The 24,722-nt window shown below is 40.8% G+C and overlaps 1 protein-coding gene and 1 long non-coding RNA gene across 6 annotated transcripts in view; one reads left to right on the top strand and one right to left on the bottom strand.

Moving 5' to 3' along the window:
* Positions 1 to 849: 849 nt before the first annotated feature.
* LOC119000739 (uncharacterized) lies at positions 850 to 1,878 on the bottom strand. The gene is made up of 2 exons (XR_005069395.1): positions 1,673 to 1,878; positions 850 to 1,626 (listed from the first exon to the last, which is right to left on the bottom strand). It is a non-coding gene; the product is annotated as an uncharacterized LOC119000739 (long non-coding RNA).
* A 36-nt stretch (positions 1,879 to 1,914) lies between these two features.
* Positions 1,915 to 24,722, top strand: part of SLC26A4 (solute carrier family 26 member 4) — a 50,236-nt gene continuing 27,428 nt past the window's right edge. The window contains exons 1-10 of one of the 5 annotated variants that reach the window (XM_037065855.1): positions 1,915 to 2,063; positions 2,842 to 3,008; positions 4,354 to 4,493; positions 11,542 to 11,652; positions 13,237 to 13,421; positions 14,062 to 14,226; positions 19,548 to 19,700; positions 19,803 to 19,885; positions 23,146 to 23,293; positions 24,212 to 24,325. In XM_037065855.1, coding sequence (XP_036921750.1) covers positions 2,845 to 3,008; positions 4,354 to 4,493; positions 11,542 to 11,652; positions 13,237 to 13,421; positions 14,062 to 14,226; positions 19,548 to 19,700; positions 19,803 to 19,885; positions 23,146 to 23,293; positions 24,212 to 24,325 — 1,263 coding nt within the window. In that variant the 5' untranslated portion in view covers positions 1,915 to 2,063; positions 2,842 to 2,844. Of the gene's footprint in view, positions 2,064 to 2,403; positions 3,009 to 4,353; positions 4,494 to 11,541; positions 11,653 to 12,439; positions 12,515 to 13,236; positions 13,422 to 14,061; positions 14,227 to 19,547; positions 19,701 to 19,802; positions 19,886 to 23,145; positions 23,294 to 24,211; positions 24,326 to 24,722 lie in introns of those variants that run through there. The other 4 variants (XM_037065856.1, XM_037065857.1, XM_037065858.1 and 1 more) reach the window with 4 other exon arrangements.

Raw genomic sequence — 24,722 nt, 5'->3', positions numbered from 1 at the left:
CCTCAAGAAGATTTTGTCTAGTGAAAGAGATGAGACTTGTACATAAATAAAATTATGATACCAAGGTACATAGTAACTGGCATTTTAAGAGACAATCAGATAAGGTACCAGGAGAATCTAGAAAAGAAATTAGAATAATTCTGACTGAGAAAATCAAGGACTGTTCATGGAGGAGACAATAATTTAAGTGGGCCTTAAATGTATGTGTGAAGATGTACTGAGTAGGTGCAGTCAGAATCAACTTAAAAATGTTTTCTCCTCTATTTCAGTGTAGTTGAGTTTCCCATCCAACAATAATATGCTAATAGAAATGCATTTACACTGTGTATGTGTGTGTACTAGATATGTCTCCATATATATGGAGAGATGCATGTTTAGAACACATAGGAATTTAATGAGAAATGTACATTTTATTTTTAAAATTTATTGATGTGTGAGTGTGTGTGTGAGAGAGAGAAGGAGACACATTGATTTGTTGTTCCACCTACTTATTCATTCATTGGTTGTTTCCCATATGTGCCCAGACAGGAGATTGAATCTGCCACCCTGGCACATTGGGACTTCGAGTCACCCTGGGCACATCTCCAAGCAACTGAGCTACCCAGCCAGGGCAATAAATGTGCATTTTAATAACATACAGAATCTCCGAGGGACTGCAAACTCCATCATGGGATGTTTAGTGGCAGCCCTGGCCTCTGCCCACTAGATCTGAGTAACACCCCCAGGTGTGACAACCAAAAATGTCTCTGGACATTGCCAAATGTCTCCTGGAAGACAGAAAAATTCTTAGTTAAGAACTACTAGTTCTTAATTCCTATCCACTAAGAATTTTAAAGTTGGTGATTTAGATTTTAGGTCCCCTTTTCAAGGGTTTATAACCATACTGGGTCAGGAAAGTTTTGAAGATCTGTTGAAAGCTTTTGTTTCATTCATTCCTCAGAAAAACACTCATGCTTGCATCACGAATACAAGTTCAGGGAGTTACACTTGGGTTCTCCTGAAAGTCCTGTTTCTGAGAGCTTGCAGAATTTTATGGTCTGTATTTTCCAGCTGGGTGGGTAACTGAACGCTGATGCCCAGAAGGTCCATATTTTAGAGCCTCGTGTGCGTTCAGAGCATTGCTAACGAAAAGAAAGTCGTCCTGTTCTCCGAACTCGCCCTGCCTTCATCTTAACCTGCATTTGCTAGTTTTAACAAGATTCTTCCCAGAAGAAAACAAAACACAGATGAAGTAGAAGAGATCCACCTTCCCCTCATTCCTTTCTAGTCTAGACCCCTGTCTAGTCCAGCTTATTCCCTCTGATTGTCCAGATAAATGAGAAGAAAGAAAGAACCAAGAGTCAGTCTGCGAAGGAAGGGGGCCACCTGGACACTTGAATTTGATTGTGAAAATAATGCACACATACACAGAAGTGCAAACTATATCTAAAAATTATGAATAAATTATGAACTCTCTATAGCCACCATTCATTGGGTACTCCTAAAGAAAATAAATCCAAAGACTTATTCGACACAAAACTGGCCACCGCTCCCTTCCTCCTGCCACCTGGCGAGAGAGCTGTGCGCCAGCCCGCGGAGCTTCCTGGTGGACGCGGCCGAGGCTCCGCGCCCCCAGCAGTCTCTGACCTCTCCTACGTGGACTCCGCATTTCTGCAACAAGTACGTCTCTGACCTCTCCTACGTGGACTCCGCATTTCTGCAACAAGTACCCCAGGGTTGTGACTCTTCTGATTTCTTAGCCTCTGTTAGTAACTGGGAGGGAGGTGAGTGAGGATCTGGGTGGGCCCGTGCGGGACATCCAGTAAGATTCTCTGCATTCTCTGTTCGGGAAAGAGAAAGAATGAGGAAAGGGTAGGATTTCTTTCCCTGTAAGATAGACGGGGGGGGGGGGGGGGGGGGCCGCGGCCAGGGTTNCGCCGCTGCCTGTGTGTCCCTCATTTCGACTTAGGTGTCTCTATTGCTCCATAAATAAAACGTGTCCCTGCCTTCTGCGAGCGCTATAAAGGCCGCGAGACGGCCGCGCCCGGGGCACACAGGGCGGGGCAGCAGCAGAGACACAGCAGGTGAGATCCGTGTAGCCCACACCACCCCCGGGGGGCTTGACTCCTAGGGAGAGGGGGCTGGTTGGGGGGTGGGACTAGTGTGGGGGCCTGGAGCGGACGGGCGGGGGGCTGGACAGCCTTCTTTCTGAGAGGCTGAGAGTGAGAAAGAAGCTAGGAAAACGGACCTGGGGAAGAGATCTGCCCCACACGCCCAAAGTTCTGCCCGCAGGAGAGCGGCGGCCCGCGCCCGGAATCTGCCTGCAGCGCTCGCAGCCTCGGGACCCGGGAGATTGGCCGGAGGGTCCCGCGACTGGCCGGGGGCTGCGCTTTCCGCCAGTGCGCGCCTGGGGCTGCGCCCTGAGCCCCGGGCGGGGACGGAGAAACGCCGTCCGGGTCCTCCCCCAGCCCTCCCCGCCCCGAGTCCCAGCCCCGGTCTGGGGAGATTTCAGAACGCGGACAGCGCCCCGACCGCTCGCAGGGGAGGACTGACTGGGTCGTGCTCCCGAAGCCCCCGCGCGGGGCTCACTCTCTCCCGAGTTTGGGAGCCGCGGGAAGCGGGTGCCGCCTGCGGGACCGGAAGTCGCCGGGAGCCCCCCTCCAGCCGGCGGGGCGCGCCGCGGGGCGCGGGACCCCGAGCGCCAGGGTGGTTGCGCGCGGGGCGGGCTCCCCAGCGTCCGCTGCAACAGGTGGGGCCGGGAGGGGGCTAATCCGCGGTCGCCTCTCCCTGCCGCTTCCTCTTCACCATTTCTTCTCCTTCCTCGATCCGTCGTTTCCCTCCTCTTCCTCCTCCTGCTCGAAGGTCATGGAAGTTCCGGGCAGCAGATCCGGGGAAGCTCCGAACCCCAGGTACAGTGGCAGCTACGTGGTGTCGAGGCCGGTCTACAGCGAGCTCGCCTTCCAGCAGCAGTGCGAGCGGCGCCTGCAGGAGCGCAAGACGCTGCGGGAGCGACTGGCGGAGAGCTGCAGGTAGCGGGTCAGCCGTCGCGGTGGGGACGCCCGCGCTTCTGCTCACAGGCCGCGCTCCGGCTGCGCGGTCCGCTACGCGTCCTTCCCGGTGGGAGGAAGGCTGCACCGTTCTCTGCCCGAAGTTGACTCTAGTCTCAGAAAGTTATCTTTGGGGAGAGTGTGTTCCGGGAGTCCCATCTCTCCTTCTCCTCTTTTGTGGACGTACGGAGTTCTCCTTGGAGGTACTTTACCAAGTATCTTCTGGTGAAGGCTCTGAGGAGAGCGGGGAAGAAAGGGGCTTCACTGAGAAGAGATGGTGGGTAAACCCAACACCTGACCAGCAGGAGTCTTGGAAAGCCCAAGCTCATCTAGGCAAGATGCCACTCAGTCAGACATTGAATGACAGCCAGAACCCGGAGAGCGCGCTGCGCTCCAAGTCCTTCACAACGGATAGTGGGACCCCTGGAAAACCAACAACGGTCTCAGCCAAAAAAGGGCCACCCGTATTAGATATCACAAACAAAAATAATCAGAGAACTGGCAACTACTGCTAGATTTTATTTGTTTTTTAAAAATTTCATTTTTAGGACATTTCAAATACATACAAAAGTAGACATATTAGTATAATGAACTTCCTCTCCATGTTTTTATCCATCGCTCAGCTTATGATCTTGTCATCTACCCAAAGTTAATCTTGTTTCAACTTGCCCACCCGCACTGTTTTCGAAGCAAATCCCACCTCTCTCTCATTTTATAGACACATAAAATTTCTACGGACTCTTAAAAAATATAACTACAATCCCATTATCAAGGGTCAAAGAATGTTCACTTACCGTTAATATATTTTTCTTTTATCTAGAGGCTGTGGAATTTAAAAAACTCTAAGTAAAAAAAAAACACGAAAAACATTAAAAAAACATGTACAACAAGGTGTACAGGTTAAGAGTTTGAAAAAACTGATTTCAAGCTTGTATTGCCAAAATATACAGAGCCTGTTTATTTTTATTAAAAGACAAAGAGAAGTAGAAGAAGGCACCTGGGGTTAGAAGTCTGAAAATTAATCTTCATTTAGACTTAGAGACTCTACATTGATCAACGTATGGCTAGACCAGAAAAATGAGTTCTTGTATAGGGATGTTTTCTCAGAGGATGGGGACGGGCACTTCATTCTGTGTTTTCTAGCACAATGGATTTAAAGGGGTAGACAGAGCTCTTGGCAAAATCATGGAAAGCATTTCAGTGTTCGTATTTGCAATCCCATTCTTTTTCTAAATAGTTGTAAACATCAGCAGAGTTCAGTTCAAAACTTTCTGATTGCTTGTGGTTGAGATTGGATCGAAAGCCCACTTTCCTTGCTTTTTGACAGTTGTTCAAGGAAGAGAGTCCTTGGTGTGCTGAAGACTTTCTTGCCCATCTTGGACTGGCTCCCCAAATACCGAGTCAAGGAATGGCTGCTTAGTGACATCATTTCAGGAGTTAGCACTGGACTAGTAGGCACACTGCAAGGTAAGGTGTTGGTGGGTCGGCTCTGAGTGACTGCAAATCATAGTCTCCAGAAGCAGTTCCTAAGCTGCCCCAGGCTTCCATAGGTCTGCACCACATGCTCGCTCACCCTTGAATGCCTCATTTCTCCTCTACAGCCCCTTAGTGGAGAAAGTGGCCTCTTTCCTCCTCCTCTTCCTTAGAGTTCTCTTTCTGGGAAACCAAGCTGGTTGTCCAACTGCATGGCTCCAATAGAGCCCTATTACAGAAGCAGTGGCTTCCCAACTTGTACCGACCATAACTCACAGTAAGAAATATGTGTTACATTATGATGTTTATACATTTAGCCCAGGTTTTGTCAAAGAATATTTACCTTCACTACAAGTGATAGACTCTGCTATTTTTATTGTCTTATTTTATTACACTTATTTTTTAATGATAATTGCATCCCATTAAATTACTTTACCTCTCACACATGCTCTTGATCTGCTGTTTTGAAACTAGCTTAAGGGAATGTGGAGAAAGTATTTTAGCCTGGATTACACATAAGTGTTTTTTCTGTTCCCCTCCCCCCTTCTTTTTAATCCATCCCCTTGTTTTAATCTCTGGAAAAATGTCCCAATGTAGGTGGTTATTACTTTTTTTTTAAACTGGCTTTATATCACATTTCCATGAGCATCTTGGAAATCTGTTGCCTAGTTGGTGAATAATATTCTCCTCTGTCCTCCCTCCCTGTCATCTTTTTTCTGCTCTTCCCCCAACTCTACAAATCCCCTGAATCATGAAACAGAAATCTCATTTATTTATTATAATTTTATGATGCATTTGTGTGTGCCAGGTACTAAGTGAACTGCCATAAATAACATGCACCACTTGCTTTCAAGGAGCTCAGTCCAGAGGGGAAGAAGGTAACAGTTGGATGTAAGGGCTGCAGCAGGGGTATGCAATGTAACTTTGCGTGTTAAGGGAGTGCACACAGCCTTAGGGGATTGGGAATGGCTTTCTGTCAGAGCTGAGTTTCCCTGAAGGTTCAGTGTAAGTTTGCTAAGTAAGGGAAGTAGGGTGGGATGGGGATGTGTGTAAAAAGATGGCTTGATAATAGACTACTTCAGAAGTTAGTAATAGTTGTTGCGCAATTCATGAGTCAAAATTTTCCTGTGGAGCTCTAAAGATTACTCAGAGCAGAACAGGTAGATTCCCACAGAGAAGGAGGATGTTTTGTGGTCTGAGTAGATGTTTTGTGGTCCGGTGGGGCTGTGCAGTTCCTAAGTTAAACAAAGTAAGTACCTGTGTGCACAGTGTGCTCTCATAGCTGTGACATGGAAACACCCTGTGACTTCTGGGGGACAGGAAGCAACAAATCCATGTTTGTTTAGTCAGTGCCTAGCAAAAAGACTGGCACAAAATAGATGGCACTGTAAACATTTAGTGAAGAGGATTGAATTGTATTACTGGAAATGAATCACCTTTTTTTTTTTAAGTTTTCATTTATTTATTTATTTATTTATTTATAGAGAGAGGGAAATGGAGGGAGAAAGAGAAGGAGAGAAACATCAATGTGTGAGAGAAACATCAACTGGTTGCCTCTTGCACACCCCCACCTGGGGATCTGGCTCCCAACCCAGGCATGTGCCCGGACTGGGAATGAACTGGCGACATTTTGCTGGTATTAAACCCACTGAGCCACACCAGGCAGAGCATGAATCATATTTATGGTGGAAAAATGGTATTTCAAGTTGGGTTTCTTCCAAGTGTTTATAGACAAGTACCTTACAAGAATTCATTTTAATTTTAGTTTTATTTATTAACTATCAGGCACTATGCTAAGGGCTTTGACCAATTATCTTGTTTAGTCCTCACAACAATTATTAACTCCTTTTTAATAGATGAAAGATCTATTTTTTTCTTTTTGTTATCTGAGATCATGTTCATTGCTTTTTAGAGAGCAGAGGAGAAAGAGAGAAAAAACATTGATGAGAGGGACAAACGTGGATCCGTTGCCTTCTCTGTGTACCCCAAATGAGGATAGAACCTGGAACTAGGCACATACCCTAATCAGAATCAAACTGGTGACTTAGGTGTATGGGGCAGTGCTCCGACAACTGAGCCACACCAGCCAGGGCTCGGTGAGAAAGCTGTCAATTAAATCTTGCCCAAGATCATGGAGCTGGTAGGTGGTGGAGCTGAGATTCAAACCCAGACTTTAAGTCCGAGGATCTTAACTTGTACACTGTACAGTGCCTTACTTTATTATAATAATTTGTTTTTCAGAAACTTATCTCTGTCAGGTGAATTTCTGGTAGGTTAACCTGGTCCATTTATACATTCATTTATTATTCATTCACTTGATAATATTTGTAGAACAATTCTGTATGCCAAGTGTCCAATCATGGGGATTCAATAGTTTTTGACAGGCACAGGTACTGACCCCACAGAGCTCATTTCCAGTGGTAGGTAGGGGAAATAAAGAAAGAAATAGATAGATAAATATTTCAGAGGTGGTGGATTAAATGTGCAACAATAGGGGTTAATTTGGGAGAGAGTATATTTTAGAATGGTCAAGGAAGGCTTTGCTGGGGGTGTGTGAAATTTAATCAGAGACTGGAGGATAAAAGGGAGCAGCCATGTATTGATCAGAAAGGAGTATATGAGGCAAAGGTGCAAATGCCTTCAGGCCAAAGGAGTACAGTATTTTCAAGGGAGGAAAGAAAAGAATTCTGGTGCAGGTGGAGTGCAATGAGGGGAAGATGGGTAAGCAGGATGAGTTAAGGTTGGGTAGGATGGGGATCAGAATGAGGCCAGTGAGGCACTTGTTCTCCTTAAATATTGTGCCCTAGGCACCTCATCCTCATCTCAGCCCTGAGCATAGGTATGTCAGCTTCAACCAGCTCCAGCAGGAGGTGGAGAGAACTGCACAGATCTGATATATGTTTTGGGAAAAGAATCACTGAGATACACTGATGGATTGCATGTAGATGAAAACCACAGGTGCCCCCAAGGTTGTTGGCTTCAGCAACTGGGTAGGTGGTTATATCATCTATTAAAATAGCAAAGACTGGCTGAGACTTGGGACAGAAAAATCAAGGGTTTTTTTTGCTAAGTTTGAAATGATTGTGAGACAGTGAAGCAGAGATGCCAGATATAGAGTTGAAAGTTCTGCAAATGTGAAGGGCAGAGGAGAGGGCTGGGTTGGACATAAAAACCAGGAAAGCACCACTCTAGAGGTGCTTATTTAAAAGAGTGGGAGTGCCTGAGGCTACTTAGGGGGAAAGGGCAGATGAGAAGAGAAGACAGCTGGAGTACTCAGAGGTCGGGGAGGTGAAGAGGAGGCCACAAAGAAACATGAGGAGGTAGAGCGCCAGACTGTGAAGCAAAATGTCGCCAGTTGATTGCCAGTCAGGGCACAGGCCTGGGTTGCAGGCCAGGTCCCCAGCAGGGGCGCATGAGAGGAAACCACACATTGATGTTTCTCTGCTCTTTCTCCCTCCCTTCCCCTCTCTCTAAAAATAAATAAATAAAATATTTTTAAAAAAGAAACATGAGGAAGTTGGACTCAGGAAGTTAGAGAAAAAGAACAATTGGAGGAACGTGGGATCACAGCCAAGAGAAGAGGTTTGTTTAAAAAAAGAGGAGACAATAGCATCGAATACTCTTGAAGGGAGAGTATGATAATAGAATACATACAACATTTGCAAAAAGGTTTTTTTGTGAAGCAGAACAGCGACATGCTGTAAGTGGAGGGAGAGGAGAGATGAAGGTAGAGTGAAAGGAAGTTTTAGTTTCCTTTTCCAATTACAGTTTATGTTCAGTATTATTCTGTATTAGTTTCAGGTGTACAGCATAGCGGTGAGACACTCAGATTTTGTAATGTGGTCCTCTTGTTATTTCAAGTATGCATCTGGCACCATACATAGTTATTACAATATTACTGATTTATTTTTCTTTTAATATAGGAGATATTAGAACATATTTGTTACTTAGTGGGAATAACCTAGCAGAAAGAAAGAGATCTGTGGTCCAAGAGGTAGAGGAGAAACAACTAAAAATGATGAGGAGAGGCAAGCGTGGATGGGTTTAAGGACAGAAGTGAGAGGGTTGCTCCTTAAAGACAGAGGAGGGGGCGTGGCTCCACCATCTCAAAGGGAGAAAGGACAGACAACACAGTGCAGAGACGTTTGACATTTTGGTAAAAGGCAGATGAGGGGCATCTCACAGATCAATGTTTTGGATGAAGCCCAAGATTCATCTCTGGACTGCACCTCTGTGGAGAACGGGGGTGGGCCGTTAAGGGAAGTAGGAGAAAAGCACACTTCTGGAAGGAATGTAGTGGGGTTGCCAGGCAGGATTAAGGGTCCACCTGGGGCTTCTGATCACCACATGAAACTGGTCAGCCCAGATGTAGATGTCTTTAGTCCAGTTCATCCAGCTGCTCAAATGCTTGTCATGAAAAAGTGAGTGTTTAGGGTTAGCCAGATTGGGGTTTTGCCAGACAAGAAAAGGGAAGGGGAGAGAGAGTGAAGTGAGGGGGTTCAGAGTATGTATGAAATTCCATGGACAAGGAGACAGTGAAGACAGGAGGACCCCAGGGATGGGGAGGAGGTGATCAGTTAGTTCATTAGAAGCCTCGTGAAGACAAAGAAATGTGGCCATAAGGATACTGCAGCAGGTGTGTAGGAAGCTGTAGTTAAAGAGGAGGCTCGAAATTGAGATTTCTGAGCCGGTGCTGCTGGTTTTGGTGTCGGCAGGTCCACGGCAGGTCCACGACAGAACCCGGCGGCTGGGCAGCTGAGGAGTGGGGGGGTGGGGCTCAAGTTACTGAGAAGCCACTTATTGCTAAGGATAATGGGATCTTTCTGACTTGTGTTATTTTTAAAAATTCCCAATAAGCAAAAGATCAGTGCAACCTTTTCATACAGCTATGGGGAGCCAGCTCTCTTCTTTCTATTTTTGCCTTCTAGATGCTTCCAAATGTTTGCTAGCACTCCCTGTGTCAGTACATGGAGCTCTCCTGCACAGGAAGTACATCAACAACAGAAAAGCCACAGTTTGTATCAATGGCTTAGATTTCCTTACAAATTGTATACTTTCAAAACTGTTGTACCAAATCCTGTTATAATAAAGATGATTACAATATATTTAAGTAGCAGTTGTCCCTAAACAGGACACTATATGAAAACTAAAAAGGCCCTGTTTTCCAGGACTGTAAGAACAGCAGAGCTCTCAGGTTAGGGAAGTGGAAGTTTAAAGACTTGAAAGAAAGTTTAGAGACTTGAAACCTATAGAAAATAGGTTATTTTCATTCCCTGCTCGTTCTTTTCTTGTCTTCCCTTTGTGGAGTTACCTTTCTTGTCCATGTTCTTGGGGCAATTGGTTATTGCAATTTCTTGTTTTAATTTTATATATTAAAACAATTGCATCAGTAACAGAGATTTTTTCTAGATTGTAAACTGTGTAAGGGCACAGACCTTTTAAGTCTATTCCTGTATTCCTCCAACCTAGAATGGTGCCTGGGATGCGGTGGGCACATAATCAATAGTTGGTGATTGAATGAATGAATGCTTATTGTAGGAAATTAGAAAATACATGAAAAAATATCTCTTCAACAAACTGTAAGTTTCCTTTGATCCTAACATACAGGCAACCCATTAATATTTTTAAATGACTTATCTATCTACCTATTATTTATCTGAGAGAGAGAGAAACATTAATTTGTTCCATTTGTTTATTCATTCATTGGTTGATCCTTATATGTTCCCTGAGGATCAAGCCCCCAACCCTGATGCATTGCAGCCCATTAATATTTTAGTAAATGTTCTGCTAGACACATAAAGGCACATCTGTATGAAAGCATAAAAATGTCTAAGAGTGATAAGCACTACATTCAGCATGGTGGCTGTCTTCTTGGGGTGGGGGGAAGAAAGGGGATGCGGTTGAGGAAGAGAATACAGAAAGTTTCAACTGCACTGGCAACAGTCACTCCTTTCTTAAGCTGGATGGTGGATACATAGGTGTTTATTATGTTAGTCTTTTTGCATATGTGAATTACTTTCTAATATGTTGAAAATCTTTCAAGATTATTTTGATGCATACAAGGTACTTTTACAAAGGTGGGAGGATGCATACTTACTCTTTTAAATTGTTTTTTCTCACTTTTTTATATTTTACATATCTCCATGTAAGTGTATTTGTATACATCACATCAATTTCATTTCATTGAATAACAGTATATAAAATATAATTTGATTTAGTTAGCCACTTTCATATTCTGAGGCATTCATTCAAAAAATAGTTTTGTGTATCTCTGGGCCAAGATATTTAGGTTGTTGCCACACTTTTTGGTTTTTTACGGTTAGAAATGTGAGTATATATTAGTGACCCAAGAGCCAAAGGGCTTGACTTTTTCCCACTTAAGTAAATGATATATGAGAAGGTAACATGGACTAACATGTACTGACTATGTAAGAAGTATCTAACCAAGGAAAAGAACATGTCATATCATCTTCCAGCCCCTATGTACATAGGAAGGCTGACATTTCCTCATACCAGATGATAATTCATGCTGGGGTTGGCTTAGTGGAGAGGTCAGTCACCTGCAGGGAGCCCAAGGGAGTTGCCTTGACTGTCACTAAATACAACTGCCATTTTTTCTTTATTTGAATCTAACTTCTGTTTCCCAAGAAGAAAAGAGAAAGGACAGAGCAACAATTATTGTGTCCCTGAGAACACAGAGAAACAATGAGTTCATATGAAACTGCCTACATGCAAAGAGGTATAACCTTTGGACTGAACTGACAAAGTTTTTTAATCAGCCACTGACTTGAGTTTTTTTTTACCACTCATGCGATCAGTAGATAATTGAATTACTGAGCAGTCGAGCCAGTTTACTAGAGAAGTTGATTCATGTGGTGCCCTCATTTCCCTAGCATGGCCACAGACTGTGTGCATAACCAGGGGAAGCTTAGGACAAGCTGCACACTGAGGATCTCTATGAAAAGGCCTTTTGTTGTTACAGGAGAAATATATTGTAATGTCTGTTTGTGAACTCCACCATTTTGAATATACTTACTTTCAGGCATGGCGTACGCTTTACTAGCGGAAGTTCCTGTTGGATATGGTCTCTACTCTGCTTTTTTTCCTATCCTGACATACTTTATCTTTGGAACATCGAGACACATCTCAGTTGGTAATTATAAGCAAATACTACAATTGCAGTGTTTATGTTTAATGTAATTTTGGCCATATTATGTGTATTATGCTTCCATATCTTTGTTAGTGATTTCCAGGGAAATAGGGCTTCAGCGCTTTGCCTCCTTTTTCTATTCAATAGTGCAAATGGCTCTTCTTACCTTTCAAAATACTGTGCCTTCAGTTTGCTTTATACTTGACTCTTTTTACAGGAAGAGAAGTTGAAAAATTATTAAAATTATAGCCTACCTTCAAATTTTAGCATGGTTTTATTTTTGAAAATGTAATAAATTTGGCTCCATATTTAGAGAGTGTTCTCTTCTGAAACAAAATATGACAGGGGAAAATCTTCGAGAGATCTTTGAAACTATTGTATTACCAGATTAACTTAGCATTTACTAAATTATGTTCATCAAATACATATTCATTATTTCATTAAAGAGCATACTTATTTTAAGACACTAAGATCGGAAGACTGGCAAAATCATGCCAAAACAATTTAGAAACTAAGCTTGGCTTTCCTTCTTGGTATGACTCAAAATAGGTTTATTTCCTGCAATTCCTAAAATTTGAATTCTCTTTTGCTAGAATGTTCTAGTAAATAAATGTTTTAATGCTACTTTGCAACTTTGATAATTTTGTGCCTATATCCATCTGCTGACTAGACATGTCTACCTGGACAATCCTCTTGAAACAAACACAACTGTCCACTATATTCCCAATCCATATCCTTGTCCTTAATTGTATTTCCCCCAATATCTGGCATATTGCCCTGTCTGTGGAAGGAAGTCAGGAAGAGGTTTGTGATTGAAAGAACTTCCTCACCTGGGAGAACTGATCAGCATCAAATGCTTGGTGAGGTAAGGAACATAGAAGCTGATTTTTTCCTCTTTGGTATTCTGTCCATTTAGACATTCAAGTTAGTGGATTTGGGGACTGAGCCTCGCAGTCACTAAAGCCTCCATGGTTGAAGGATAGGATCATCATCCTCATGGGTAAACATACCAGCAGCGACTGGAGCAGTTGCTGGAAGAAAGGGAGCACGTTTAAAACATGGAATCTTATAAACCGTCATTTGACATAAAAAAATTTATTGTCCCGGAAAGAGGAAAAGGGAATCTATGCACTCCTTTTGTTGTTTCTTTACCCTAAATTGAACCCTGGTTATTGATCAAGGTACTCAGCCCCACAGAGTAGGACAGTGGATGCTCTAGGAACTGGGCTCCTGTAGCATACAAATGAGACAGAACAAGTAAGGACTCAGCTTGTGTGCCGCCTCTGCTGGAAAACTTATCCTGACAACTCTCCCCACTCCCTTCGCATGAAGATCACACAAAGTCAGACACCCTTTCCATATACTTAGAAAGCATCCTAAATGCTGTATTGCAATAACCTACCTGCAAGTCTCGCTTGCTCACTTCTGAGTCCTGAATGCCTTTTTAGCTTCTTATATGAATAGGCAATAATTTCCCAATCACTGCTAATTTACATCACACATCTTTCTAATCCTATGTAGACATGCATGTTGAATCTAAACACTTGTGAGTAGTACATATTAATTGATAGAGACTTTTTCCCCCAGGACCTTTCCCGGTGGTCAGTTTAATGGTGGGATCTGTTGTTCTGAGCCTGGCCCCAGACGAAAACTTTCTCATACCCAGCGGTAACGGGACTGCATCAAATGTTACCATAGTAGACACTGTGGCTAGAGATGCAGCAAGGGTGTTGGTTGCAAGCACCCTTACTCTTTTGGTTGGGATCATACAGGTAATGGACTTACAAATAAAATATAGATTGGTATGATTTTTATTTGAAGAAACTAACCATTGCTGATTCAAAATGAAAGACCTTTCAAAGTGGGAGACAATAATCATTTACTGAGCGTAATAAGAATAGCTGTTCCAGAGGCATTGATTCAGGTAGAAGCCCAGATAATGTTCCAACTAGGAGGCTAAACACTGGGAATTTATGAGAAAGGGGAGGGGAACAATTTCATCAATAGAAGGAAAGCATTTCTAGTCATGCAGATAACAAAATATAGTAATGTCAATTCTAAATCATGTCTTTAATTTTCAGTCCAGTAGTTAACAGTTCAGTAGTCAGAATAACCGATTTCTTGTTATCTTTGTAAAAGCTCACAGAAATAACCTACATTATTTTTTACTTTTCTTAGTACATGTCTAGAAATGTTTCAAGGCTCATCTTACCCATAGTTTTCAAGTTTTAGAGTGATGGAGAGGAGAGATAGAGCATTAAGAAATTCCGATTTGTTTCCTACAAGTATTTTTGTGTTATAGGCCAGATACCAGAGTTTAAATTGTTGTTAACTTTAATTTGTTAATAGTTCAAGGGAGTGGTTTCTTCTCCCAGGCCAACATCTCATTTTTCCTTCCTTTTCTTGTTCTAGTTGGTGTTTGGGTGTTTGCAGATTGGATTTATAGTGAGGTACTTGGCTGATCCTTTGATTGGTGGATTCACGACAGCTGCTGCCTTCCAAGTGTTGGTTTCACAGCTAAAGATCATCCTCAACGTTTCAACCAAAAACTATGATGGCATTCTCTCCATTATCTATGTAAGTGTTTCTTCTTACTCTAGGGATGTCTCACCAAGAACAATGTGTTTTTTTCTTCTTTAACCTGAGTCTGTAGAGCCTATATGCCTCCGAGCCACACTTTGGGACCCATTGAAAGCATTCTTTTCCAAAAGAAGCCATAGAATCAGGAGTAACATCAGAGATGGTCGCCAGGACTGATCTAAGATGTGAGAGGCTGGAGCTCCAGTCTCAGTTTTGCCTCTGACAAGCTAAGTGGCCTCTGGCACATAGATCATGGCTGAAAAAAGTTCAGGTTTGGAGCCGGATGACCTGGATTCAAAATGGAGCTGGTAAAAGTATCTGCCAACTAAGTCAAATAAGGATAGATGAGAAGCATTTTGGCCCAGAGGCTGACATAGAACAAGTACTCAATAAAAGCAGTTATTTTGAAATTACTAGTTCACATCTCAAGTCTTCTTTTCTTTTTTATTTGTAAAATGAAACAATTGGATGTGTAACTCGAAAGCCGTTTTTAACTGTGAGAGTCCATAAAATGTATAATGTAAATATCTCAGCAGTTATAGATGAAAAGGAACGTTAGATTCAGAGATGATTCAACATTAAAAACAGATGCAAAAGAAACATGTAAATCACATTAGTTAGATTGAAAAGTGATGATAATAGTGACATGATGTCACTCTAGCTTGGAGGGAACGATAATGTGAAAAAAATAATGTATCAACATTTACAGTGGAGTCATTAATGATCCATGTATTAGCTTCTAAAACAATGTAAGGTAATGCACACATATCTAAAAAATAGTGAGGTGGTCAGGAATTTGCTCGGTTTCACAACAGTGCCATAACCCCACAGTATTCCAACCATTCAACAAATATTATTACCCAGTGCCTACTAAAGGTCAGGTACTGTGCTAAGCAGTGGTGGAGGAGGCAATATAACCCAGTAATTAAGATCATGGACTTTGAACTTCAGTAAGCTTGAGTTGTAGTCTTGGTTCCACCCACTGGCCATGTGACTTTAGGCATGTTCTATTCCCCCAAACCTCAATGTTCTCAATTGTAAAATGAGGATAACAAGAGTACCTCTTAGAGTTGTGAGCATAAAAAAGAACAATTGTGTATAGCACTTAGCACAATATCTGGCACACAGTAAAAACTCGTAGTAATATTATTATTATTGTCATGATCATAATGGACAGACCTCACCGAGCTTGCTGTTCACTTTCCAGGCACTCAACCTATTAGAACACATGAGTGCAGGCTTTTTTTGATTCAAAATTATTTTTGTTATTGTTGCTTTTTTCCCTACCAAGTCCTGGGTTCACTTTGAAACCTTCCAACTGCCTTTTTTCTGACAGGCTCTCTCACTTTGGCACTTCCTCACACAGCTTGCTTTTTCTTGCTTTCATACTTTCTCCATCAAGTATTCATTCATTTATCCCTTCATTGTTATTAATTCAATTCAGCTATTCACTAAGTACTTATTGACTTCCTACCATGTGCCAGGCACTATTCATTCCCTACACAAACCCACTGGTTCCTGAATCCACCAAGATATCCGTTCCTGAGTGTACTCACCTTGTGTGAACATTGCTAGATCAGCATCCACACAGATCATGGGGGGCCTAGGACAGTGTTTCCCCTGGGACCCTGGCCATTGTTGGACCTGTGCAGATAGAGAACTGAAGTATTTCTTCTGGTCTCCTAGGACTGAGTTTAAGGGGAAGCTTGCTGGCAAAGATCCCATTATCAACAAGGACAAAAGTAACCAGAAGACACTAGAACAAGGTCAAAGAAAGGGTTTTGAAACCAAACACAATCATTATGTGACATGTCCTGTTAGACATTATTCTAAGTCTTAGGCAAGAATCTGTCATAGAATTTTGCCAGAATTCCTTCCAGGTCAGCCAAATTGGATGAAGATGTTTTTCAATCATCCTTGTGTGATGGCGAATATAAGCTTCGTCTTCTGAGAAGAAAGAATCAGTATGTTGGGAAATGATTGCATAAGGCTTGAATGAGCCACTCAGTAAGTGAAGAGAGAATTTTGCTGACATTACCAATTGCAATTATTCATGAAAGAATCCTTTAACAAATGCAGACTGGTAGCGGATTCTTCCAAGAAAGACTGTAAGATTATTGTTAGATTCATCCCCTGTAGTCAACATTCCTTTTGTTATAAGGTTGTACTTTGGGTTAACCCCTGACCCCACAAAAAATAACAGGAAATAATGAATACAAAAAAATGGAGGATGAAATACTGGAAGAGAAAAAATATATAGACATTAATTTACAAATGCCAAAGATACTGGATAGAGGATGCAGAAAGGAGGATTTAGAATTAGAAATACTCTTCATGCCACCATGTAGCTACTGAATTTCTAAGTAAATCACAACGTCTAGTTCAGAGTGATTATTTTCCCACCATCCACTTTGAATGGTTTGTCTCAATAGACAAAAGAAAACTTTCTTCATGCTTACTAGATTGATGCTACCCGCCCCATTTTTCCCTTAACAAAGAGGAAGAACACATTGAAAGTTTTGCCCAGATGGTGAGAATTTTGAAAGCCACTCCTAAGCTTTATCAGTTTAATTACTTTGAATCTATTTAAGTATGTAAACTTAAGCCATTATAATAAAGAAACACTATAAGGGTTGATACACATACACACACACACACACACACACATCTCATCTTATATTTAGACTGTCAGGAGATGTCTGACAATAAATGGTGATTATGAAGGGTCTGTTATATTTATAGAAATAAGATGAAGTAAAATAAAATTGGTTTTAAAAGTTAACTAAAAAATGTCTTCATATGTAATACCAGGTATATTTTTTCCTTATGACTTCAAACACCCAGGCAATGCTAGGTAAGAATGAAGAAATTATCTCAATGAAATGGTCCTAACATTCTCCAAGCATGGAGAAAATATAGTGAAACATTATCCATTACTGAAAAGCTTATTTTCATGATTTGAATTATTTAGAAGACTAGGCTGGATGTGTTTATCCATATTTAAACATATTTTAGAAAGTATTTTAATAATAAACTAAATAAGGGTTAATTTTCAGTGCTTTTTCAGTCTCATTTCTATATCTTTGAGCACAATCTGACTACTTCAGTTTATGTGGGTGAGTTTTATTTCATATAGGTTAAACTTTCTATTGTAGAGCTTTTTGTAGGAGATCCTGAATGATCATTCAATGTACAGGCAACTAATATATTCAAATGCCTTATTTGACGCAATTGTGTGATATACACTGATTTTGTTTTTTGGAACTCCTATTACATTGTTAATATAACAGAGGTGCTTTTAAAAAAAAGATTTTATTTATTTATTTTTAGACAGGGGAAGGGAGGAAGAAAGAGAGGGAGGGAAACATCAATTTGTGATTGCTTCTCACATGCCTGCAAACCAGGCATGTGCCCGACTGGGAATCAAACCAGTGACCCTTTCATTTGCGTTCCAGTGCTCAGTCCACTGAGCCACACCGGTCAGAGCACAGAGGTGTTTTTTATCAAAGGCCTAAGTGACTCTCACAGATTAAATGAGACTCTCGTAGTGATAACTCTTATAAGGTGAAATGTTTTTATAATTAGGATAATTATTCTGATTCTTTTTAAGTTTGAATTTTTCCGTCTTGAGTTGAAAGTAAACCTTCTTTGTATAGACAGTTAATAAAAATATTGTATCTCATGAATTAGTGAGGATCATTGTCAGAGAACTGCGTAAGTAAAGGGCTAGAGTACAATAACTGCAGGACTTAGGGCTGTTTACCTCTATGGTAGGTACCTCTATGCTAAGTTCTTGAGTTATCATGTCTGCTTGTGGTAGTTTCTCCATTTTTTTTCTTTTTCAAGCTGTTATCACTTGCCTCAACTTGTTATTATAAGTGTATCTGCATGCAGCAATTTTTACTGACTCTGGGAAACAGAGTAGACTTGTTAGTACTGAGTTTAGAGCAAGAGTTGAAATAGTCTTTGAATGAAAAGCCAAGAGGTTTGCTCCAAGTTGAACACTTGCACTCTAGTTCAAGCACTTGATGGAATGTATTTTGTTTGCACTATGACTTTTCCCCTCATTCCTTCACTCTTGAAGGTGTTGCAGGAAGCCGAGTTGGCTGGCACAGCAACTCCTAGATTATATCATGTTCACAACACATAGTTTCTATAAGATTGCCATTATAAATCTATAAAAAGAAATAAGATATATGTTATGAACTATAAGATGCTCCATTCCTTTATTGTCACATAAAAATATATAAAAGGACCCATTTAAAGAAAAGTAACCTTCACTGAGAGATTAACTTGTCTCAAAGAACTGATGAAAGCTTTCTCCAGTCATTCCTTCTTCAAGGACTGAAGCTGCTATAACAAAGATATTGGTGTTCTTCCCTGGGATTCTCCCTTGCTAATATCCCTCTATTCCCAGAAGCCTCCTGTTTACAAAACAAGACTAGTTTTTCTTTAGCTGGTTTATCTCTCCATTTGGAAAGAGTTACTTTTATTTGTCATCTTAGTTCAAGTTTGCACTAAGTACCAGATTAATTTCCAAAAATGTATACTTGACCTATATATCAATTCAATAGATTTTCTTTGTCATAATGAATAGGTCAGCCCGTATGTTTACACATATGAAGTATTTTAGGTATTTTATTATCGGCTGCATCACCAGCAAGAGCTTTACCTAAAATACTGGTTAGTTGGGACCTTTTGGTTTATTAGTATTTGGTTTCAATGATACCACATCAACAAGATAAAAATTAGGCCAGTTAATAACACCTGTAAAACCACGTTACGATACAAACTTTTAAAGTTTTCCTGCAAGTAAGAGACAGTATATAATAATGTTTTTCTTTTAAGACATCTCACTTTTACTTTAAAAGACATGGATAGCAAAAATAAGAAAGTAGGAATCACCCATAGTTTTAGAGAGGTAAACCATTGTTGATAACTTAAGGTACACACATACACATGTATCAAAGATATGTTTATATATCAAAGGTACCAAAGGTACTTTGTTTATATATACCAAAGGCTGGATGTGTTTAATGGTCTCTGTATTAGTCAACATATTTTTTTGGTTTTACGTGGAGTTCTTTTTTTAAAGCATTTTTAATTTAATTATCGTTCAAGTACAGTTTTCTGTCTTTTACTCCCATCCCAGCCCACCCCCGCCCCGTGCTCCCCACCTCCCTCCCATTTCCACCCCCTTGTTTTTGTCCACGTGTCCTTTATACTTGCTCCTGTGAACCCTTCCCCTTTTAAATGCCGTGCGATGATGATATCATGAGTTTTTCATATGAGAAGTGCACAAAATTATTTTTTTACAGACTCTGGTGGAGACTTTTCAAAATATTGGTCACACCAATCTTGCGGATTTCGTGGCTGGATTACTCACCATTATCATCTGTATGGCAGTTAAGGAATTAAATGATCGATTTAAACACAAAATCCCAGTCCCTATTCCTATAGAAGTCATTGTGGTAAGTAGAATATGTAATTAGAAAATTCAGCATTAATTAGTTTGACAAGAAAGGAATTGTTAAAACAAATGAATTTTTAAGACCTCTTTTGTTTTATTTCAGACAGTAATTGCTACTGCCATTTCATATGGAGCCAACCTGGAAAAAAATTATAATGCTGGCATTGTTAAGTCCATCCCAAGGGGGTGAGTACAGTATTCCTCTTAGAAAATACTAGTATATTAAGTCAGTCCTTTGTATTTAAATGAACCCTTTGAATACAAGCTTCATTTCAGTGGTGCTCCTTCAGTTCTATTTGTGTACGATCATGAAGAAGCACCCGTTTACAAAGGACGCGTGGACAAAAACTAAAGGGGCGGGAATGGGAGGCAGGTGGGGAGCATGGGGGTGGGCTGGGATGGGAGTCAAAGACAGAAAACTGGACTTGAACACCAATTAAAATAAATTTTAAAAAAAGAAGCACCCATTTGTGCAAAAACTATCAGAAAAGCAGTATGTTCAATCCATTTGTTTAAGAGCAACCCCCATATACTCTTCCTTTGTCTTTCACTTTCTTAAAAAGTGGCAAGACATGTACAGTTACCACCAGACTCCTGATTTAAACTTACATGTATAATTATAATAATATAAATAGAATCATGGATAGTAAATTCTTTTTTGCACTGAGAACAATCTGCTTAAGAAATCAGAGACATCTAGTCTAAATTCTCCACCATTTAGTTTAATCAGTCTTAGGTAATACTTATGTCATTTGTCCCTTTAAATAAAATGCATAACCTGCAAGGGAATTTTTATGCATGTTTGGTAGTTTGGTGAATTATGGCCGGAAAGAACTAAGGTCCTTTGTCCATCTCTGACACAGTCTAGTTCTATGGCCCTGAGGGGCAGAGGTTCTCTTGTAAAACATGGGTAATGACAGCTGCTGAAACTTCAGCTTGAGCTTAGTCATGAAACACTAACGAGATCTCTCATAAAATGCACAGAGTGGACCAAGTGCCCTACACTATAATTTTATCACATGGCATTTTAAAAGAAGCCCAAATGTTTATTAGGGTTGTAACATTAACTTACAGCATCTGTGACTAGACTTGCTATTAAATAAACCACTAAACACCAGTTTCCCCTCTCCTATACTAGCTGAAGGGCCTTGCACCAGACTTTGTTCCTCCACGATCCCCATAGTCACATCCTGGACAGCGGAGGACCAGTGCTCATTCCACAGGGAACTGCTGCCTTTTCAGTTGATCCATCTTATGATTTCTTCTAATATCTGTTCAAAAAATATTTGAAAAATTGCAACTGGCTCCATGGGCCTTAATTAACATAGGATCCATTGTAATGTTTCTCAGACTTAATGAGACCCTTGTTAACATAGGTTCCTGGTTCTCACCCCAAACCTGTTAAATCAGGCTTTTGCCAGAGGAGGGGCCTTGGAATTAATATTTTTCAAAAGTGTCTCAAGTGATTCTTATGATCAGGTATATTTGAGAAATTTTACCTTAGAGGATCAACATTTTGATAGTAAATCCTAGCGTTGAAAGGAATTAAATAAAAGATACAGTGTGGCTTCTTGAGTTATAGCATTTTCAACAGAACATTAGATTATTTGAGTAGTAAAAAATGACTACACAGAAACATATGTATTATAGACTTCTTTTGTCAGGCTTCCTAAGATGTAACACTTAGGTGCCTGGTCCCATAAATCCATGTTTCATTTGTTGACATGGGGAACTCATTTCTGCTGCCCTAAGTTATCCTTTCTTCCCCGATCCAGAGCTTTCCTGACTGCTCTCCCTTTGCAAATGGATCTCTAGTCTCTTGCTCTTGGCTTTGGTCAAGCTGAATCCTCTGACAGACCACCTTGTGTGAGTGGTCAGCTAACCTAACCTGCCTGACCCCAGGCTCTCTAAGCTCCTCTGCAAGGCAGTGAGCCCATTTGTCTTACTTAGCCCTGTCTTCCTACCACGGTACCTATCTCACAGTGGGGTCCCAGAATATGTTTGGTAACGGAGTAAAACACTCAAGCCTGTGCCATTGTAAGCAAGCCATAAGAGAAGACTTTGCTGCCTGATCTAATGTGACCATACAGAAACAAGCCTAAAGACGTTAACAGCCTGAAAAAGAAAGGATGGAGTAGAGAGATTAGAAAAGAGAAAAAAAGTAGTGCTAAAGCTGAGAACAACGAAAGCAAGAGGAGCAAAGAGAAAGGTTGAGTGTCTGCACTTTCACTTTTTCATTTTCTCCCCTTCGATCCCTCTAAAGGGAGTGAAAGCAAGGCTGCTGTTGGCAGTTCCTTTTCTTCCTGTTGAGGATCAACACCATATGCTAGGATCACTCAGTCCCCAGTAAATCCATGGAAGAATCTTATGTCTGGAAGAATCTTATTTCGACTTTACCACATCCCTCTAATTATAGAGGGGAAAATATAACTTCTTCCTAAAAGAACTTTAGGCTTATGTGAGTTATGTGCAAAGGAGATTTTTCCTAAGACCTCTGGAATTAATTATACCTAAGACCTCTGGAACCTCAAGATACAGGTTCATGAAGGTCGTCACCCAAATTTCACATTTGGAAACAACCATGTGATTATAAAGTAATAGTTGTTTTTTTTTTTTTTTTTTTACTTTGTACAGTTAGTAGTATAGCTCAGGTTTTGTGAAACAGTGGTTATTTGACCCCACCACAGTCATTAGGGTATATTAGTTGTTGTGACTATGAAGCATTCTGATGATTACACAAAGTTAATTCTTTTCTCAACTCAAGAAGACTTTAAATACCAAGGCTCTTTTTAAAATTTGATTTTAGAGAGAGAGGGAAAGGGAGGGGAGAGAGAGAGAGAACCATTGATTTGCTGTTTCCCTTATTTATTCATTCACTGGTCGATTCTTATATGTACCCTGACCAGGGGTCAAACCCGCAACCTTGACATATTGGGACAATGCTCTAACCAACTGAGCTTCCTGGCCAGGGCTAAATACCATGGCTCTTGAGATACCGATTTTCCACTTAGCTCTTTCGCACTGTACATTGTTTCTTTAATAAACCTTACATCTCTTCATACAGGGTAAATCTCACTTTGTGACCAGTATATGCTTTAAAATCAAAGATCTTTAAGATGAAATTGTGTAAGGAGAAACACTAATGTGGACAGAGCATGCCATCAGATTTTATGATATTAAAGAGCCAGTAATGGCAGGTTTATTCATATCAAAGGTACAAATGAGGTAGCATTTGTAGGCTCTCAATAGGGAATAAAAAATTAGCCAATGAGAGGGCACCAACTTCTGATTGAAAATTATAAAACTGAATGCTGCCATTTATGCTTATGTGCTTTTGCCCTCTTGGATCAGGTGCTTCTTTGTCTAACTTGTGGCTGGGTTGGTGAGGGGGAAACAGATCATTTTGCTCAAATATTCATAGCACTTTTCATTTGAAAACTCACTAGATTCTTGCCTCCGGCACTGCCATCTGTCAACTTGTTTTCTAAGATGCTGGCTGCATCGTTTTCCATCGCTGTGGTGGCTTATGCTATTGGAGTGTCTGTAGGAAAAGTATACGCCGTCAAGTATGATTACGCCATCGATGGGAACCAGGTATGGTCACCCTTTTCCTAACTGGTTTTGAAGGGCTGAAAATAAATACTTGGAGAAGATTTTATTGTCTGCTAAAGAAGAGATTGGTTTCTTTTACCAGTTCTTATTGAGTTGGTTTCCCTCATGTGCATTGCTAATTTGAAATTATTTTAAAACATGCATACTGCGTCACCTTGGTTTTTAAGAAATCAGTTAAAATGATAAGAATTTTTAAAGGGTTATCAGTCAGGTTATAAATAACATTCAAAGTTAACATATTAGATCAGAACAAGAATTCTTCATGTTACCCTATACCTCCTGGTAATATTTTAAATGGTGGCTATAATATGACAAAATGAACACTTTTAATAATAGATATGGTCACTTTAAATTCAGATGGTTCACTGCACAATTAAGGACACAGGACAGGTTTTGTATGCCTCTGATACCTTGCCAGGTGAGCTCACAAATTCTCAGTTATGGCGTGTTTCTGAAAGCACAGCATAGCAATAACAGCAGTTAAATGATCAGTAATCAGGCAGAATAATAGTTCTCCTAGTCATAATAGGCTTCACAGCAAATATTCAACCACGGAAATAACACTGTATGTGAGAGCAGAAAAAATGTTTTATGTGAGAGCTGTAGCAGATATGCCACTCACCAGGAAGTGAAATAAGCAGTTTAGCAAAACACCAGTTACTCATCCTCAGGAACCTTGAAAAAACAATTGAGAGCAGTGAGGCCTCCTTTAGGGACTAAGGACCCCAAACTCCTGATGTTTTTCAGGACCCAGGCAATTTTCATGGTAAAAATTAAATTAGGACTATCAGGCAGGGTGGGTTTGGGAATTTGTTTCCTTAACATTCTTCCTTAAACATTTGGCAAGGGTCTTGAAAAGATTATATTTGTAGCATCACTGTCATCCAGTCTCTCCCTTAGGAATTCATTGCCTTTGGGATCAGCAACATCTTCTCCGGGTTCTTCTCTTGTTTTGTGGCTACCACTGCCTTGTCCCGCACTGCTGTCCAGGAAAGCACTGGGGGAAAGACACAGGTAGGGAGCAACAGTATGGTCATATCCATCCACTGTGAAGAGTGAGTTGGTCCCTGACCAGGTGGCTCAGTTGGTTGGAGCATCTGCCCATACACCAAAGGGTTGTGGGTTCAATCCCCGGTCAGGGCACACACCTAGGTTGTTGGTTCAATCTTGGTTTGGGGCGTGTATGGGAGGCAACTGATAGATGTTTCTCTCTCATAATGATGTCTCTCCCTCTCTTTTTCTTCCTTCCTCTCTCTCTAAAATCAATAAGCATATCCTTGGGTGAGGATTTAAAAGAGAGAGAGAGAAAGAATGGGTCTGGAATAGCAGTTCAGAAAGGCTTGCCCAAGAACGGGGCAGGACAATAAGCCTTTGAGAAGAGAGAGCATGCTTCCTGCTCTTCCTTCCCTGA

This window comes from Sturnira hondurensis, unplaced genomic scaffold (assembly GCF_014824575.4).
Source record: "Sturnira hondurensis isolate 20B ecotype Veracruz unplaced genomic scaffold, ASM1482457v3 Scaffold0016273, whole genome shotgun sequence".
NCBI lineage: Eukaryota > Metazoa > Chordata > Mammalia > Chiroptera > Phyllostomidae > Sturnira > Sturnira hondurensis.
The sequence above is the reverse complement of the archived record's forward strand: the minus strand, read 5'-3'. Positions and strand labels throughout refer to the sequence as shown.